Source organism: Amphiura filiformis, chromosome 6, assembly GCF_039555335.1.
Source record: "Amphiura filiformis chromosome 6, Afil_fr2py, whole genome shotgun sequence".
Classification (NCBI taxonomy): Eukaryota; Metazoa; Echinodermata; class Ophiuroidea; order Amphilepidida; family Amphiuridae; genus Amphiura; species Amphiura filiformis.
Genome location: NC_092633.1, coordinates 33725873 through 33745536, shown reverse-complemented (window position 1 = coordinate 33745536; position 19664 = coordinate 33725873). Strand labels below are relative to the sequence as shown.

Below are 19664 nucleotides of genomic sequence, written 5' to 3'. Positions count from 1 at the left end.
CGGTTGTGCAGTAATGATTAACTTCCAAAAATATTTCTATTTTATTTTACTTATCGTTTTATTGTAGTATGGCGGAATCTTGCATCGTGCATGGGCATTAAATGGCCTATAATTAATGCTAGAATGGATTGTTTGATTATTGCTAAATAATCACTTTTCTTTGTTTTATTTTGCAAATCAACACAAAAGTTAGACATTGTACACAGTTTTTCACTATTTTGTGGCATTTTCAAATTTCCGTGAGCAAAGCCCAAAATTCTGTGAAATTTCCGTTTTTCCGTATCGCGGAGAAATCGTGGCTTTAGTGTAGGCCCATTGTTTAAAGAGTTCGTGTTGATTTGAATTGGTTTTTTTTTTTGCAATAGGTTTCTTATTTCTACACCATGTCTCGTTAAGAAAAATTATAAAAATTGTTGCGAGCGCAGAGAGCAGGAAAATAATAGCCTTAGAGCGTTCTATTTAAAAGGCGCCCATGAATGTTTGCCAAAATTGCTTGCCCCCCCTCGGCGTGCCAAAATTGCTTGCCCCCCCTTGCTCGCCAAAATCCCCCACACACACACTTTTACCCTCCCGGCCAGAGCTCATAATTATTGCACAGCTAAGATATCCATGTAGGCCTACCCACACCGATTTGGCGCCCATGATGACTTGAAAACTGGAATTTGTCACTATCATGGAAAAATAGAGTGATTCACTTTCTTTTATCATCAAACTTCTAGTTTAATTTATTTCATATTTGAATCCACACAATTTGGTTTGCACAACTTCTGGCTGGGTTTCGGCGCACCATGTCAGTTCCACCATCGAGTTATACATTTTTCATGTAAGCTGTTATAAATAGTAACTAGATGGTTTCACCGGCACACCGTGGACTGTACCACTCTTTCGACCACTCTTTCGACTGTTCGCACCCACCGTACAATAGCCTGAGCACCCAATCCATTCAATTGTTCCGACCGTCAGCGGTCGAAATACACCCAATTCCGACTGGTAGCCCACACAATCAACTAGTCGGAATCGATATTTCGACTATAGGCAGTGGTCGAAATCTATATTCCAACTTGTCAAAATTAGTATTTCGACTGATCGATTAGACTGATTAGTAGTCCAATCGGTTGAAATATATGAAGTATACGTAGAGATACAGATTCAGGATACAGATTTCGACCTACGCCGGTCAATCTCAGCTGGACATTTATAGCATGCAGTGGCGTAACCAGAAGGGGTATGAGGCATTTGTCCCCCCAGTCAGAAGCAATGGCTAAAGCCATGATTTCTCCGTGATACGGAAAAACGGAAAAATTCACGGAATTCGGGGTTTGCTCACGGAAATTCGAAAATGCCACAAAGTAGAGAAAATCTGTGTAAAATGTCTAACTTTTGTGTTTGTGCCTGACCTCAGACTTCAAAAAATGTTTAATTCCCCTAAAAAAGGGTGCATGGACTTTTTATCCCCCTTTTATGGTCTCAATTTTTGACCCCCCTTGAGTCCTAAAAAGAAACCAAAAATATCGTCATTAACAGTGGCATAAGCCTAGATTTCTTTTCGACATTGGGGATGGAGAAATTTTCGTTAAGTCCAGTGATTTCAGCACTTTTTTTTTTGCTCATGTAGTATGATGTAGGCCTAGTCATGGTAGTGGGTGAATTTAGTTTCCAAAACTTCCTACCCCGAGAATCTAATGATGTGTCCCTAATAAAGTTCCCTGCTTGAAGGTCTTTATTACCATTACTCAATCAATAAACCCAACTACAAATAGCTACACTTGGCGTCTCATAGAAAAGAAAGAAGTTGAAAAGTTGTCATGATTGTTGATCAATTTGATCATGTTGATGTTGCGGAAATCGAAATATTAACCATTTATATGCAAAGATATGCGCATATTTACATGCATGACTGATTTAAAATTGGGACTAGTACAGTGTATTATCATTTGGAGTCATTTCATTGGATTTCTGGCCAAACTTGTGTGCTGAATTGCTAACGAAAACGCGAAACGGCCAGGAAACTCGACTTGACTCGACCCGTTCGAGACCCGGGTCGAGACGAGTCGACCGGCTATCATGGCTATGGCAATCGCATGCGCAGGGTTCACGTTGAAGACGTGTTGTGAGGAGGCCGAGACGGAAGGAAATATTTGGCAGTTGGAAACCTTCTTGATGACATTCATGGGTAAGAATCTATTCTACTGATAACCAACCGTATGGAATCTGAGTATATTTATTTGAAACTACAATTCTGATTCACCAGTTTTCTACTATTCTTTCCTTCCACAATATCTCGCATTATCATGTGGTCCGTCAGGCACCTCACGTTATCGATGCCACGGCCGTGATTTAGTCGGGATTATGCACTTTCAGTTTCTCACGCGTTTGCACGGGAATTGGATTGCGTACTTTTTCGATGTCTAGTGAGCAAATTTCTTCAATATTTTGAGAAAATGATGTCAAATTTTCTATTCTATATTGTTTGGTAATAATGTCTTTTGCCAATAGTATGTTTAAAGTTGTAATTTTGTGTGTTTGATCGCAAAGATCGGATATTTTCGTTCCGATTCAATTCTGAACCCTTCATGAAGTGCCGATTTCGGCAGAACTTTGACGATAATTTTGCCTTTTTGGACACTAAAATGCATTCGATCCTTAATTTTGTTTCAACCGAGTCTTAAATTAGCAAGCACAATAAGGTTGGTACCACTTTTATTCCCGCAGGCGGGTATAATACTGAATTTATTGGGGATAAAATATAATTATTTGACACATAATTGTGACTGTGGAAATTGTTTTTGTGTTTGGTAGCTTTATGTATAACAAGATTGACTTATGTAAAATTGTTGTTGTATATGCGTTGAGTTTGTGTACGATAATTTGGAAAAAAACATTCATTTTAATATTCTATTTTTAGAAACACACTCTGTCTAGAAACACACTCAGAGCTAGGCGCATGCGTGGTGTCAATTTTGTATAGAATTGGGCTCATTTGCATATGCATAAGTTCGTTGATAAGGCTGTATGCGTACTTAGTGATAGTAGAGTTCCAGTAAAATGAAGTTGCACGATTGCGTTTGGTGATATAATGCGTATATATATTTAAACTGTTGAAACATTTGTTTTTTTTAAATCTGCACAATGTCCCGGCATGTCGCAAATGGCAAATATTGTATTACATGTAATAATATGTCCTATGTATTGTATTTGTTCGAAAAGTTTAGCCCGCTAACATACTTCACAAGAAGGCATAGTTAAAGTTGGATAACTTAATTCATGATAAAGGTAGGGATAGAGATATGACGTCATCGAAAAGTGATTTGTTTTAGATTGAGAAATAATGCATGTCAAGTAAAATTTTCGCTGACATTTTTATTTTACTGTTGTATTAATTGTTGTCAATGAAAGTGACAGTAAAATTTCGAAAATAACCTTGCATTTATGACGAATTTATGTCATGGGACTATTTGTTATGGTTTTAATGCGGAGGGACATGGAGCTATAGAGGTCAGTAAACGTGAAATGGTCAAAGTCAGCGTGGACAGGCACATGTAGTTGCAGACACGTGCAATAAATTATGCATGTCAAGTAATAATAATTGTGGGAAATGTTAAATTGTTTTATTGTCGTATACAATTGTTGTAGGCCTATAGGTCTACTGAAGCTGACAATCAATTCAAAGAAGATAATGAAGAATGATGAGGAAATGTTTGTCATGGGACTATATTTTGCTTTAATGTGGAGGGACATTAAGTAACGTTCAGATAAAGTGAAACGGTCAGATCGCACATTGGATGACACGTGAATTGAAAAAGTCTTTGTCTCCGGTTGTTTATTGCGAGTTATCGGCATGGTTCCGGGTTTGGAGTAAACTTATTTTCTCGTTTTATACATTTTGTGATGGGGTTAAAGGAATAGTGGGGTTAATATAGAAGGTTACCATGCGAAATGACTTGACCAGGTCAGCACCGCTTCCTGCTCGTGATCATGTATAAAATGGGATTGTGCCTAGTGGATCGATAATATTGTACTCATTAACATTTTGCCATGTTTTATGTTTGTTGATTTATTGTGTTTTCTTGTTTTACTTTGTAATTTTGTGAACGCACAGTCGGGTAGACGTGTGCCGCTGATATAAAAGCGTATGTTCTAATAATAAAATAAATAAATAAATAAAACACAATGTGTGATCACTGTGATGTAATCGGAAACCAGCGAATAACGGCTGGCGTAACATTTTGTGATGGGGTTAAAGGAATAGTGGGGTTAATATAGAAGGTTACCATGCGAAATGACTTGACCAGGTCAGCACGCAGTGCATACTGCGAGTAGTTTGTTATCAAGATTTTTATGAACCCAAGCTCAAGTGCACTAATTGCTTCTTGTAGCATCACCAAGGTAAACATTCGCATGGCCTTGTAATTAAGTTGTGCATGTTCTCTCACACAGTGGACTTGACATGTACGCATTGCTAGATGAAGTTGGACAACACCTACCACTAAATGTTATGACCATGGCGTGCATTTTGTTGATGATGTAGCTAGCTAGGCCTATTGAAGTTGAATCCTCACAATGACGTTCTTGTTGTGATGATTATTAAAACTTGAAGTGTTGAAAGAAAAGAGATATTAAAATTGTCTCTAGAATTAAGTTATTCACCCCCCATAGAAGCAAATAGAAGATACTTTCAAAAGCAATTACTTTAAAAAGATTTTGTATTAGAAAGATATAGGTCCTACTGATGATCCTAGACGATCATATTTTGGGAAAAAGCTTCCTTCACACCGCCCCCCCCCCCCCATTAACAAACACTCTCCACCTCATCATCACTATACCGTATTCATATAGATAGGCTATACACAAGCAGTCATAGTTTGATGATGACTTGTTTTTCACCAAAAGACCGAAAACAAATCTGATCATGGAGCGAGATTTAAATGTTAACCAGCCAACCGTCACACGCGAGATTTAAATATTAACCAAAGGCAAAACTGTGCGAGGAGTAAAGGTTCAAAAAGAAATAAAGTGGCAGTAGACAGAGGTGAAAACGGTCTATATCATTGCATCTATGTGGGGAGCAAGGACTAATCGTTGTTCCACACATAAAAATATTTAGTAGGTGTTGTCCAAGTTTCATATGCTATGCGTTCTCTGTATGCTGCTTTCAGCATAATTATAGACCTTATAGGGTCTATATGCTTTCAGTTGACAAAAATCTATTACTGTACTTAGTATGTGCATCGCCTATTACCAGTGCACACATGATTTATAAAGCGCGCGTTAGTCTATAGCTATGTGAACTGTTAGTATTATGTTAGTATTATAGTTTCAAGTATTTTACAAACCTGTTACTCAGATAAAAAGTATCATAACTCCAAAAATGCTGTTTTAAAGAAAACTAAAAACCACATTCTTGTGATTCCATTGAAATTAAGTTATGTGTAGTAGGCCTACTGATTTAAAAGCAACCCTTTGAACCCAATAGGCCTACAAAGTCTGTGAAATTCCAGAAGTTACGTATTAAATTTGTGACACAATCTGATCATGCAGAACAAAGGAGGCATTTTTCACAATTGATTTCCCGTAGGGGGGGGGGGCACTCTATTGTCGCCTGTACACCATCCGCGATAATCAGCTTTTGAAAGCACACTAAACAAGGATTTAACCCTTGGCAAAAACGACACCATAAACAGGTAACACGCGCCTGTTTCACATTCCTTGTATCAAATTTCATACCCTAAATGTCATTTCCGCGTATTAGCAATTGCAATTTTGCTCTTTTCCCCCTATTTTTCATGTTTATTACACCCTAAACACGAAACGCGCGTATCGCGCCTACCCACAGAAAGTACCCGTTTTACGCGTTTTTATTATTGCGGATGGTGTACATGCCACAATGGGAGTGACCCCTACCGGGCAACCGCCATACTTCAATATGCTTGGTTCTAGAGTTCTGATGATTTGTAGTATCCATTTTCTTAAATGTTATTTTTGTTGGCCCCTACACCATATTTTTGCCTTGATCTCAATTACAAATTTGCGGCTTGGGCCCTAAACCAGATATCACACATTATTACAAAACATTCCAGCAACCTGTTATTTCAATTACTTGTCTTTATATGAATATACTAAAGTGAAGTCAAATAGGCCTACAGCATCTAACTCAATTCATACAAAATCTCAGTTTTGTTAGGCATTGAGTGTTAATGCTGTGCTGACCTTTCAATTAATATTAATTAACAACATTGAAGACAAACCTGCAGTGACAAAATCATTAAACGGAAACGAATATAACTATTCGTCTCAGATGTGACATGTTTGCATTCAAAGATTATTTATTCTATACTTCTCTTAAGTTAAGTGCTTTCAGTGATCCCAGCGAAAATACAAAGAAATTTTGTCTTAAATACATAGCTTTCTGCTGAATTACTATGTTAGCACATCTATGACAATGCAAAGGTACCAAAATCTGAATTTTGATGACTCACGATCGATCGTCCAAATGAGCAAATCGCGAATGAGCCTTTAAAACCTGTTACTTTTAGATCAGTGGCTCCGGAACCGAGGCAAATCCATCATGTTTCTTTTAATCACTGCGTTGTCTTTTTTAAAGACATTTCTTGTATACATTGATACAATTTTAAAGATTTTTTTTCAAGTTTCTAACCGGCGCAAAAGCGTTAAGTGTGTATTTCCCATTGACATCCAAAATGGGAAATACGAGTCTGATGGACATACATTTGTAGGAACGGCGTCCATGAGACTCAGCGAGTCTAGCCGTGATTAAAATATGGGGTAAATTTCCCCAAACTGTCGTCACTCCCTCTGGTATTTCAGCAGCCTATTAGATTAGGAGTAAAGCATTCCCCTTGAAAATCTCCATCGTCGTCGGAACCGACATATTTTAATATTAATGATATTGTGAAATAAAATACATTACAAGACGGAGCTCGGAGGAAACTTCGAACTCATGTTTACCATGTCCAGTAGCGTGTCCAAGGGGGGGGGCTTTGGGTGCTGAAGCCCCCGCACTTTGTTAAAAATCATGTAAAATCAGCCGTTTTTTTGCGATTTTAGCCATAAAGCCCCCCGCATAAATCTGAAAAAGGGGCTGAGCCCCCCGCAGGAAAAGATCCTGGACACGCCGGTGATGTCAGAGAAAATAAAGGTAGAGAAGCGACACTCCGTACAATTAACGTGCAGACGGCCTATACCGATGTGAGGACAGAAAATGTGACTCTCCTGCTAGTCTCGGGCGCGGGCCAGACTGTATGCGGTATGAACAAAAACATAATTAACTGGTTGTGTAGGAGACTAGCAGGAGAGTCACATTTTTCTGTCCTCTGCTGTCCTCCGGAGTGTCGCGGTCCTGACCATGTTTACGTGGTAGGGGATTCCATCAACATCCGGGAGTGGAGTGCACTAAAAGTTCATTGTTACTTACCACATCATACAAAGGCTATGGGGCCTGATATCAGGGTATGGCATGGTATCATGATACTGTACCATACCAAATCAAGCGCTGAAAATGGTCGCTGAAGAACTAGCCCCAGCCCATTGCTTAGACACATTTTCAGCGCCATCCCTAGATACGGGAATCTCCCACGGACTGGGGAAAAGCAAACATTACACCAATTAAAAGCAGGGCCGTTTAATAGCAAGCCATGATATATTGACATAAGCTGACATAAGTCATGCATGTGCCCGAAAAAGACCCCGGTATTTTTGGCAAATCCTACACCCTATGGTGACCCCGTTTTTTCAGCAGCATACACTGAATAGGCTAACCCCCCTTTTTTGAACAATTAGTCCTTAAAATTGAACCAAGTTTTGTCTATTTTGTATTTTTTTTATACTGTAAACTTGGGTAAAATGCTATTTTTGATGTGAAATCTTGGACGCTCACATTTTTAGAATTTTCATAAAACATCAACGTTCAACATAGTACATACCATGAACCTTCAACATGAAACACTTCGTCATTAGGGACCGTTCACAAACACGTAAGGGGGACCTGGTGCAAAAACATTTCATCGCGAACATTTTTTGCCCCGCCCCCCCTTTAGGGGCTGTGCAATAATTATGAACCCTGGGGGCAAGAAATTTTAGGCGAGCCAAAAGGGGGGCAATTAAGCGATTTTTGGCATGCATTCAAGGGGCGTCTTTTAAATAAAACGCTCTAAAAAGACATAGGAAAATAGTACAGAAACGCTTAAATATGCAAATTTTCCTGCTTGCTGCGCTCGCAACATAAATCTAGACCATTTAGAGTTCGGAATTTGGGATCTCAAAAATTTGGCATGTTCAAGGGGGGCAAAGAATTTTTGGCGGGCCGAGAGGGGGGGCAAGCGATTTTTGGCGGGCGAGAGGGGGGGCAAGCGATTTTTGGCGAGCCGTTTGGAAATTCCACAGCCCCTTACAGACCTCAAAAATTGCAGGGCCCACCTTTTTGACATGAAAATTGTGGTTCAACCCATAGAAAAGCATATAAACTTAATTTTTCCAGGAAAATTTGTGGTCATTTTTTTCATGGTCCCCCTTAGGAGGGTCAAAAATTTTCAGGGCCACCCTTTTTGCATCAGCCCCCCCTTACAAGTGTTTGAAACGGTCCCTTAGTAAAGGATTAAAATACATGATACTACATGTATTACCATGATTATCCAAATGAAGGTCAGCTCATGAGCTGATCTACATGTAGGCCTATAGAAAATGTTGAAAATTAAATGACATGAAATTACTGTATTAATTATATTACCCATCCACCCCTCCCTTTTCCTGGATTTTGCCACAGGCCTGCAATAAAAATTCAACAGTCTACAAATGTATTGTTAACTTGTGTTTGAACTGTCAATCACTTCCCTTTGAAATTCAATTAATTGAAAATGGTAAATAAACAGGTAGATATTCAACAATCATTCATTCTTACACTATTTTGAATTCAATAGCTATTCAGAATGCATGCATGCATGCATGCATGCACATATTCCAAGAAAAAGTAAATAAAGATGATGCAAAATGATGTGTGGTTAACATACAATGTACTAATACTAGTAGTAGTAGACTCTGCCCTCCTCCAACCAGTTGGATTGGTCTATAATTGGTGGTTTAACGACTGGTTGATTCCAACCAGTAGACTGGTTGATTCCAACCAGTAGAAGTGGTATATCTACCAGTTGACTTGGTGGTATAACAACTGGTAGAATTGAGTTGACTAGTGGTATAACAACTGGTTGACAACTAGCCTATCTACCAGTTGAGTCGAGTTGACTGGTTATTAACAACTGGTTGACTCTACTAGTTCCTAGGTGATTGGAAAGTGGTTGAAAAGTGATTGGAATTCTTTGTCTAAAAACAACCAGTACACACCAACTAGTTGAAATTTAAGAGACAAACAACCAGCAATTTTTGTAAGGGAATGCAGTAATGTTAAATGACAGCCACTTTGGAAAGAGTTCAAGAATTGACACAATCTTAACTGTACACCTGGTTCTTTCTTAAAATTTGTAATAACCAAAATATTTCTGTATAGATATATGTAATAAAATTCTATTTTACGTTCAAAGTCTTCACCGATTTCTAGTGTATATGAGTCACACATAAAATATTGAAAGATATTAAAGAAAGTGAAATTTTATGGCGCATACAATAGGTGAAAAATGCTTGAATTAAATGGGTAACATGCATATGCGCATTTAACACTTTATTTGGTCTAGCAAGAAAAGTTATTTTTCAATCCGATGGCACTTCCACCTGATGATTCACTAGACATGATCGTCTCATTTGATAAGTCTAGAATTGAAAAGGAAAACATTTTCAAAATGGCCCCAGAGAGAATTTTGGCCGCTTTGGCTGGAATTGACCATATATGCATCTCATACTATAAATGGTGACATTGGGCTTTTCCATTTGAAATCCACCACTGTGGAAGATTTTGGAAATATCTTCCACAGGGGGAATATGATTTCTAAATGGAATTAGCACATTAGGCAGCTCCATTTAAATTTCATATACCCTCTGAGAAAGATTCAACCTGAATCTTCCACAGAGGGAAGGCGAGTTTCAAATGGTCCTGCCTAATGTGCTAATTCCATTTAAAATTCATACTCCCCCTGTGTAAGATATTTTCAAAATCTTCCACAGGGGTAGTCTGGATTTCAAATGGAACAACCCATTAGTCAATTCACTGGCCCTGTTTCAAACCTTTACAATAATTATTGTAGTTTATACATTGCAAATAAATCACCTATCTTTTGTGTTCATTTAATTTTAGATTGTGGTAGATGTTTAAAAATACGGCTACAATCAGGTGAAACAAGAAGTTTCTCAACTTTAAACTATCCCTCCGACTACCTGCATAGACTGTACTGCCCATGGACCATACATGCTTCACCTGGGGAAAGAGTACATGTGTCATTCCAAGACCTTGCTTTGCAACGAGCTGACTATTTGTATATAGGACTTGATAGTGACACATCACCAGCATTGAATCAGACAGCAAGAGAAGTGTATAGTGTGTTAAGGTATACTGGAGATTATCTTCCACCAGATATAATATCACCAGGGGAAACTTTGTATATGACATTGGAATCAGATGATGAGTACAGCGACAGGGGGTTTCTTGTACAACTAACATCTACTACTGAATCATGTGAGTAAATTGTGCAGTGCTCAGCACATAGAGAGCAGATTTTGAAATATTTTTCCTTCAAATGAAGAGCTTATTTCCAAACCGTGTTAATTAAGTCCACAACCACATGTTTCTCATTTACTTGCATGATACAATCACAATTACTTTGACAAGTTTGATATTAGCAACAATGAGTTGTACCATCAACAAGCCATTATTTGCCACAACAATGCTGGTTAACAATATGCAGACTATTGTTCTCATTTGGGAACCAAAGGCCTCACACAGTATTGTTACTATGCATCCATCCACTGTTTGCTTTGTAATGATACATCCAACTGAAATTATAATACCTATAGCATCACAACTTATTGCAATATCGCTCAGGTAAATCAGAAACATGTGTTTGTGGACTTAACATGGTTTGGAAATAAGCTCTTCAAATAATGAATCAAATTTTGCTGTGGTTATTTTTTGGTGTGATACACAACCTAAAATAATATTCATTGGTCGCAACACATACATGAAGGACAAAATACGTTTCAGAGCTAAATATTTTGGAAGGATATGCTACTTGTATGGGACTTGTTATAAGTGCCCCAATTTCATTTGAAATTGAAGTTTAAATTTTTAAACTAACAAGGAATAACTATTATGAGATACAAGCTCTAAACCTTTACGCCACTGTGAGAAATGGAAAACTTTTGGAAACTCACTCCACGCCACGATGTGTTGTAATTTGTAATCAGACTGGTTTTGATGTAATAATACTAGAAAGCAAATTTATACTTCTACGCTACTCAAATTTGGTACACTCACCGGAGCGCTTTCACCGGGTCAACCGGCGTCTTCAGCGGATGTTATTGCTCTGAAGATTGTTGTTGCTAGTGAGGTAGTACTAGGACACCTCCGATGACGTCACAGATGTTGATGACGTCAAACTTGAAGATGTTGTGCTGCCCCCTTGGTTCCGGGGGTGCAGGAGGTTGTCCCAGACAGGGTCGATGTCCAACCCTTTGTCACGGTTCAGTCTGGATCTTTTAGTTCTGATATGGATTGCTTCCAAGACCCTGCGAGGGAAGTCCTTGGACTCCCTTTCTAACACTTTTACGTTCTCCCAGTCAATCTGGTGTCCTTTGCTCCTGTCGATGTGTTCCTTGATCGCTGACTTGGAACTGGCCGCTTTGGATTTAGCCAAATACTAAGACTATTTGAGGAGTAGTATTTTTTGTGTTATTGAACTGAACTGAATTGAATCAAATTGAATTGGAATGCATTTGATTAATTGGATTGGACTGTATTGGATTGGGTTGAATTAAATTGAATTGCTTGTGGAATTACATTTTCATGTCACAAAATTTGACATATTAATGAGTATAAAATAAAATATCTTATTTTATTAATTTAATGTTATTCTCCTACAGTTACTACAATTTGCGGAAATGAACTTGAAATTGTTCCAGAAGTGGCACTTTGTAATGGCAGTGTTGAATGTTATGACTGCAGCGATGAACTTCTTTGTCGTAAGTAATCTTGCTCCAGACATAATAAGAACCAATGAGATTGCAAGAATTTTCTTAAGGAGGCTGTGTACTCTCAGACATGCATGTAGTAAAAGTGCCATAACTTTGCAATTATTCACGCAAGACATATAAAAGTATACATTTTTATAAAGGCAAGACATCAATGAATCTCAATATGAATACAGATTTGGTGTAAAAACAACAATTATGAAGAAAATCACAAAAAAAGTGAATTTTGAACATTGAAATAAAGGCCGTTGAAGTTTAAAGTGGTCACATTTTGCACTTTTATCGAAGCTCACAGGAGAATGTGACATTTCATGTTTTTCTACCTTACATTACGTGAACATCGGGTGAATCCACAGCCCCTTGAGAAGTTTGGGCGAAATCTATTCATATCTTGATGTTTAAATCGGGGGAAAGAACTTGAGAAAAAAAATCACATTTTATCAGATAAAACGGAGCCATTTGACTGCTAGGTTTTTGTGAAATTAGTGCTTCCGTGGTGCTTCCATATGATGCGCCGCGCATGCAGATAAGCGTTGCGTATGCGTAGCGTATCTGTGTGTTAACAAATTGCGCGACTACAAAAAGCGATGCGTTGTTGCGCGTGTGTACCCCGATGGTACAACAAAGATTTTCTTTCCTTTTAAATTGCGGAAACAAGTGAAATAGTGAAATAAAATCCATAAAATAGAGCAGTTAGAGTTAACAAATCTGGATTTTCTTTTCTTGTATTTATAAAAAACATAACAAAGTAAATACATTTCAAAAAAGCTCAATTTCGTGAAAGAAACAATGTCTAGAATACACAGCCACGTTAAGTGACATATGCTATCCTAGCCCATGCATGGAACCTAATTTGTGCATTATCTCAAGGTAATTGAACTGACCTTCAAGAAATATGAAGCATAACCAGTAATTTCATTCAATTCTCTTTTTTTTTATCATTTAGCTCCCTGTGAAGGCATCCCTGTTCAAAGATGTGTGGAACTTTTGCCATACAACACAACATATTATCCAGATTCTGATGTAGCTAATTCATCCGTGGCCATTGAGATATGGGAATATTATCAAGAAACAGGAGAACTAGTAGATTGTCATCCTAAGGCTGAACTATTGCTATGTGTAGACCTCTTCCCACCATGCCCACTTGAGGAGATGACCCCTATGATTTGTAAACATGTTTGCCAAGATGTGACAGACTATTGTGCAGGCTTGTATGAGTGGCCATCTTGTGATAGGTTGCCTGATGACATTGATGAAGATGTTGACTGTTTCTGCTCTTTTCAAGATGGAGGTAGGGCAATATATAAATTTTCCCAAATCTGTTTATAACTTTATTGGCTATGAAGATATATAGAGTGTATGCAATAAACCAACTGGACTGGTATAACAATTGAAATGGCAGCCATGCTGGAGGACAATTCTAAGATAATTTAAGATGATAGATTAAATCTTTCTCAGAGGGTGTATGAAATTCAAATCAGGGCCGTAGCAAGGTTGAAAAATGTGGAGAGGCCATCACAAATCTGGGACGGCCAAATTACAAATATATGCCCAAATTGAAATAAAGATATAAAGAAAAACATAACAAATTGCTCAAAAAGTGGGGCGGCCATGGCATCCCCGGCTACCCCGCTTGCTACGGCCCTGATTCAAATGGAGATGTGCTCATTCCATTAGAAATTCATACTACCCCTGTGGAAGATATTTCCAAAATCTTCCATAGAGAGTAGTATGGATTTTAAATGGAATAGCCCATTGTTATGTTTTATGAAGTTGATAATAGCATATTTAGTTAGAATCTTGAAATTAGATTTATTTTTCCTCCTACATGGGCATTGTTTAGATGGGGGGAGATTATGTGAGAGTTAGGTAGCCTAAACAAGTTTATAAAAGCAAATAGAACAAATGATTATTATTTACTAAATGATGTTAAAGCAATGTTGTAACATAATTATACAAAAGAGATATAATTGTATTTCTTTTCCATAAAATGCTAGTTTCATTGTCCCCTTTTAATTTTACCCGAAATTTGTCACCAGTGCATGTCACTTTGTCGATCATGACTGATGTTGGTCCTTTTGATGTGTTAAGACCTTCCTGCAAGTCATTTACATACAGTCGTTTGAACATGGTGTATGAGTTCTACTAATATTTCGATCATAATAATTAAAGAATGTATTCTGTTGTTTTATTCAAAAGCTCAAATTTTGTCACAAATACAACACCTAAAGCCTTGATTTTAGCAATGTATGGTCATTTACTTCAGGGGTACTACACCCTGGCCAATTTAATGCATATTTTGCATTTTTCTCAAAAATTATAGCGCATTGGTGACAGGTAAGATATGTTTATTATAGGGGCAAAGCCTCAAGACTACAACGACTGCGCTGCAACTTCAGCAACTCAAGGCAAGTACTTATTGATTTATTGATCAAATATTGGTTTTCCCTCATTTTTGACTGTAACTCCACAACTGCTGTCTGTGCTGAAATAAAATTTCCAGTGCAGTAGTTGTAGTCCTTGCCCCTATAATATACATCTTACTTGTCACCAATGCGCTATAATTTTTGAGAAAAATGCAAAAATACGCACAAAATTGGGCAGGGGTGTAGTACCCCCTTAAGTACATTACAATTGTGTAAAATGTGTTTTTTAAAAACCACTGAAGTCGTCCTCATTAGTAAATATTATTACAGTATGGCTTTAATTAAGAGGGAGGGTGTGCTTATTCAAGATTTACATTCAAATTTACCTAAATGGAAAAATAAATAAATAATGATGTTTCATTTGTTTTGTCTTGACTCTAGATATCTTTGGAACAGACATATGTGGGACAATTCCTGCCGTGGAAGCAGACAGAGGTCGTGTTTTTGGTGGTCGTGATGCCCCTATGTGTGCCTGGCCTTGGATAGGCTCTCTGCAGATATATAATTCACACATATGTGGTTGCACTCTGATAAACGACATGTGGGCTGTGACTGCTGCACATTGTGTGTATGTATTTATAAGAGTCCTAACTGTCAATGAAACATTTATTATTTAAAATGACCATGATACAACTTTGTTCCTTTTTTTAATTGTGTGTAGTCTGTGCCTATGAAACCATAGACTATATATAGTCTATGGTGAATCACTGATAGATTTTTTGCATGTTGCATTTATTCTTCTCTTCTCAATTTCATTTCTTATGTGCTTGCTTTACCTGCCTTTAGAACAACTATAGCCTCAGGTCCTATACTTACTATAATTGCACCGAGATGTGTCCTTTAGTAGTTTTGCTCAAGGGCTCCAAGGACAGTGGCGTGATTTCTTTTTGACATGGGGAGATGTGGTTGGACAAAAATTCAAGACATTCACAAGACAAGTACAAGACATTCACCAAAGGTACCTCTGAGGTACCTCAGGCTCAGAGGTACATAAAGGTACTTGACACATTCAATGAAGGTACCTCAGAGGTACATAAATGTACAAGACATTCTCAAGACAGGTACAAGACATTTACCAAAGGTACCTGAGGGGTACACTATAGATACTCCCAATGAACACCAAAGGTTCCTCTAAGGTATAGCAAATGTACTACATAGGCACAATGAATATATTCCTGTAAACTTGCATTATTCTTTTGAAATCGGCCAATATCACATACAAATCTATATATTTTTAATCAATATATATTTTTTCCTGTAGATATTTCAGATCTACCAACGGAATGACTGTGGAATTTGGCATACTCAACCAGTATACATATGAGCCTAGTGCTACTCATATAAGTAGGAATGTCATGGAGATTATATCCCATCCAAACTACGTTGATGCCGTTCTTGGGAATGATATAGCGCTGTTACGACTGTCTGCACCACCAATAAACCATACTGAATGCGTGAGACCGGCATGCTTATCTACTGAATTGAATGAAGGAGACAAGTATGATCCTGATAAATGCAAGATTGCTGGATGGGGCCGTGCACATTTTGGTAAGAAATACCCCATTATATTCATAAGTAATTCATTTGATTAAATATATTTGTCCTGATTGAAAGCCTCATTACCTCACTTTACCCCCACCAAAATGCAGATTTTGGTATCGGATGAAAGCTCATTATGTTTGTCATAACCCTAGTGAAATTTATGTTTTGTGCAAATGGTATGAACAAAACATGGTATTTGGTGGTATACCACCACGGAAGTCATGTACTATTCTTAGTTGGTGATGGGAGTGGTCTAGTTCGTAGACACATAATCTGATTGGACAATCGCATGATATCGGGTGCCGATTTAACTGACTAAGAATGAGAATAAACAATAGGAATTTTTGTTTTTACTATCCTCTAGCGTGTGATAGATGACAGGCAGGTCCAATATTTTGAATAGCTTTAATCCAAACTACCAGAGCAGTTTAACTTGGAATAAGAATGTCTGGGTGATCGGTCTCCATGTGAGATAGAAAACATTGTGTGATGCAATTAGACTGCTCATAAGGCAGCTGTGCACTCTCAGACATGCATGTAGTAAAAGTACCAAAACTTTGTAATTATTCATGCAAGACATATAAATGTATACATTTTATAGTATTCATTTTTTTAACAACCAGACATCAAGGAATCTGAACATAAATGCATATTTGGTGTAAAAAGAACAATTATGAAGAAAATCACAAAAAAGTGAATTTTTGGTAATTTTTTTGGGTGCATCATAACAAAAAAACACTTGATTTTGTTTTGATTTTTTCTTAATCATGAGGCTCCATTCCAAAAATAGTTTTTATTTATTTGATATTGGCCTTGTTTTTGTCTCGCCTGAATGTTCAGGGAGAGACTTAGTAATCACTATGGTGTGTGTGGGGGTGTGTGTGTGGGGGTGCGTGGGTGGGTGCGTGTGTGCGTGTGTGCGTTCGGAAAAGCTTGTGAACGCGTTATCTTGAGAACCGTTAGTGCTATGATGATGAAACTTTATAGGGGGTAGCATGACCAAAGGGTGTCGACCTGATTAGATTTTGAGCGCAAAATATGGTAATTAAGTACCTAATTTGCATAATTTATGCGTAATAAGCAAAATACCTTGTGAACAGATTATCTGGAGAGCCGTATGGGGTACAGTGGCGTAACTTGGTGGGGAGTAAGCGTGGCCAGATGTTCTCGACCTGATTAGATTTTCAGCGCAAAATATGCTAATTAAGTACCTAATTTGCATAATTTATGCGTATTTGATGCGTATCAAGCAAAAAAACCTTTGTGAATAGCTTATCTGGAGATCCGTATGGGGTACAGTGGCGTAACTTGGTGGGGAGTAAGCGTGGCCAGATGTTCTCGACCTGATTAGATTTTCAGCGCAAAATATGCTAATTAAGTACCTAATTTGCATAATTTATGCGTGTTTGATGCGTATCAAGCAAAAACCCTTGTGAACAGCTTATCTGGAGATCCGTGATGGGGTACAGTGGCGTAACTTGGTGAGGAGTAAGCGGGGCCAGAGGTTCTCGACCTGATTAGATTTTGAGCGTAAAATATGGTAATTAAGTACCTAATTTGCATAATATATGCGTAATAAGCAAAATACCTTGTGAACAGATTATATGGAGATCCGTATGGGGTACAGTGACGTAACTTGGTGGGGAGTTGCGTGGCCAGAGGTACTCGACCTGATTAGATTTTCATGAGGTCAAAGGTCACATACAAGGTCAAAGGTCAACTGAGGTCACCAAATCTTTTAATAATTAATTTTCAACTGTGCATCACATATCCCAAAAACAGCTTAATCGGTCATGTAATTAAGGAAATATGACGACTTTAAGATAGTCGCTTTCTTTGTAAAGTATAGCAAATTAGCACTTTCAATGAGTGATAACTCGTAAAGGAAGCATCTTTCTGTTTTGATTTATTTGATGAAATAGTTCTTTGGTATTGCCAAATTTGATTTTTCAGCGCAACATACTTTATCCAATTTCGTGAGGTCAAAGGTCACATACAAGGTCAAAGGTCAACTGAGGTCACCAAATCTTTTAATAATTAATTTTCAACTGTGCATCACATATCCCAAAAACAGCTTGATCGGTCATGTAATTAAGGAAATATGACGACTTTAAGATAGTCGCTTTCCATGTAAAGTGTAGCAAAGTAGCACTTTCATTGAGTGATAACTCGTAAAGGAAGCATCTTTCTGTTTTGATTTATTACTTTGATGAAATAGTTCTTTGGTTTTGCCAAATTATTGGAAGGTCATTACAGGGTCATCCGAGGTCACTCAGGGTCATCTGAGGTCAAGTTATTAAAACTTCGTATGGGCATGAAACTTGATGGGTACAGTCAACATTTCAAGGCAAATTTTGGAAGTTCATTTTGGGGTCACCAGGGGTCATCTGAGGTCAAATTAGTAAAACTGTCGTATGGGCATGAAACTTGGTGGGTACAGTCATCATTTAAAGCCAAATTTTGGAAGGTCATTTTGGGGTCACCAGGGGTCATCTGAGGTCAAATTAGTAAAACTGTCGTATGGACATGAAACTTGGTGGGTACAGTCAACATTTCAAGCCAAATTTTTGGAAGGTCATTTCGGGGTCATCTGAGGTCAAATTAGTAAAAACTGTTGGATGGACATGAAACTTGGTGGGTACAGTCAACATTTAAAGCCAAATTTTTGGAACGTCATTTTGAGGTTAACAGGGGTCATCTGAGGTCAAATTAGTAAAAACTGTCGGATGGGCATGAAACTTGGTGGGTACAGTCAACATTTAAAGCCGAATTTTTGGAAGGTCATTTCGGGGTCACCAGGGGTCATCTGAGGTCAAATTAGTAAGAACTGTTGCATGGTCATGCAACTTGGTGGGTACAGTCAACATTTAAAACCAAATATTTGAAAGGTAATTTCGGAGTCACCAGGGGTCATCTGAGGACAAACTAGTAAAAACTCGTATGGGCATGAAACTTGATGGATACAGTCAACATTTAAAGCCAAATTTTTGGAAGGTCATTTCGAGGCCACCAGGGGTCATCTGAGGTCAAATTAGTAAAAACTGTCGTATGGGCATGAAACTTAGCACGAGGGGTACAGTTCACATTTAGAGTCAAAATTTTAGAAGGTCATTTCAGGGCCACCAGGGTCATCTGAGGTCATATTAGTAAAAACTGTTGCATGGGCATGAAACTTGGTGGGTACAGTTACCATCGGCCAGATAATCGTGCCCAGCCTATAACCGCCAAATTCATTTACCTCTCTACCAACAGTTATCGCAAAAAGCAAGGCGGTCACAAAAGCAGGCGAGACTCGTGGTTCGAGAACCGCCTTGTTTGAGATATTGACTATATAAAGCATCAAAGTGAACTTTTTTAAATTCACAAATGCCTATCTGCACAAAATGATGCCTAAAATCAGAAATAGACCAAAATCTTTTTTACGACGAGCATAATATTGCCTGCCTATAGCTATAGATGTTGTATTTATTGAGTTATCATCTATAATAAATTACTGAGTTTGGCGACTTGGTAAGGCTAAAAACTTCTACGTTTTACATTATTATGGAA

General features: G+C 37.9%; 1 protein-coding gene across 1 annotated transcript in view; it reads left to right on the top strand.

Moving 5' to 3' along the window:
• The window catches only part of LOC140155312 (uncharacterized), a 110486-nt gene that overhangs the window by 36643 nt on the left and 54179 nt on the right, over positions 1 to 19664 (top strand). Inside the window, exons 7-11 of the mRNA XM_072178099.1 lie at positions 10259 to 10636; positions 12040 to 12138; positions 13094 to 13438; positions 14955 to 15141; positions 15835 to 16121. Of these exons, the coding sequence (XP_072034200.1) occupies positions 10259 to 10636; positions 12040 to 12138; positions 13094 to 13438; positions 14955 to 15141; positions 15835 to 16121 (1296 nt within the window). The remainder of the gene's footprint in view (positions 1 to 10258; positions 10637 to 12039; positions 12139 to 13093; positions 13439 to 14954; positions 15142 to 15834; positions 16122 to 19664) is intronic.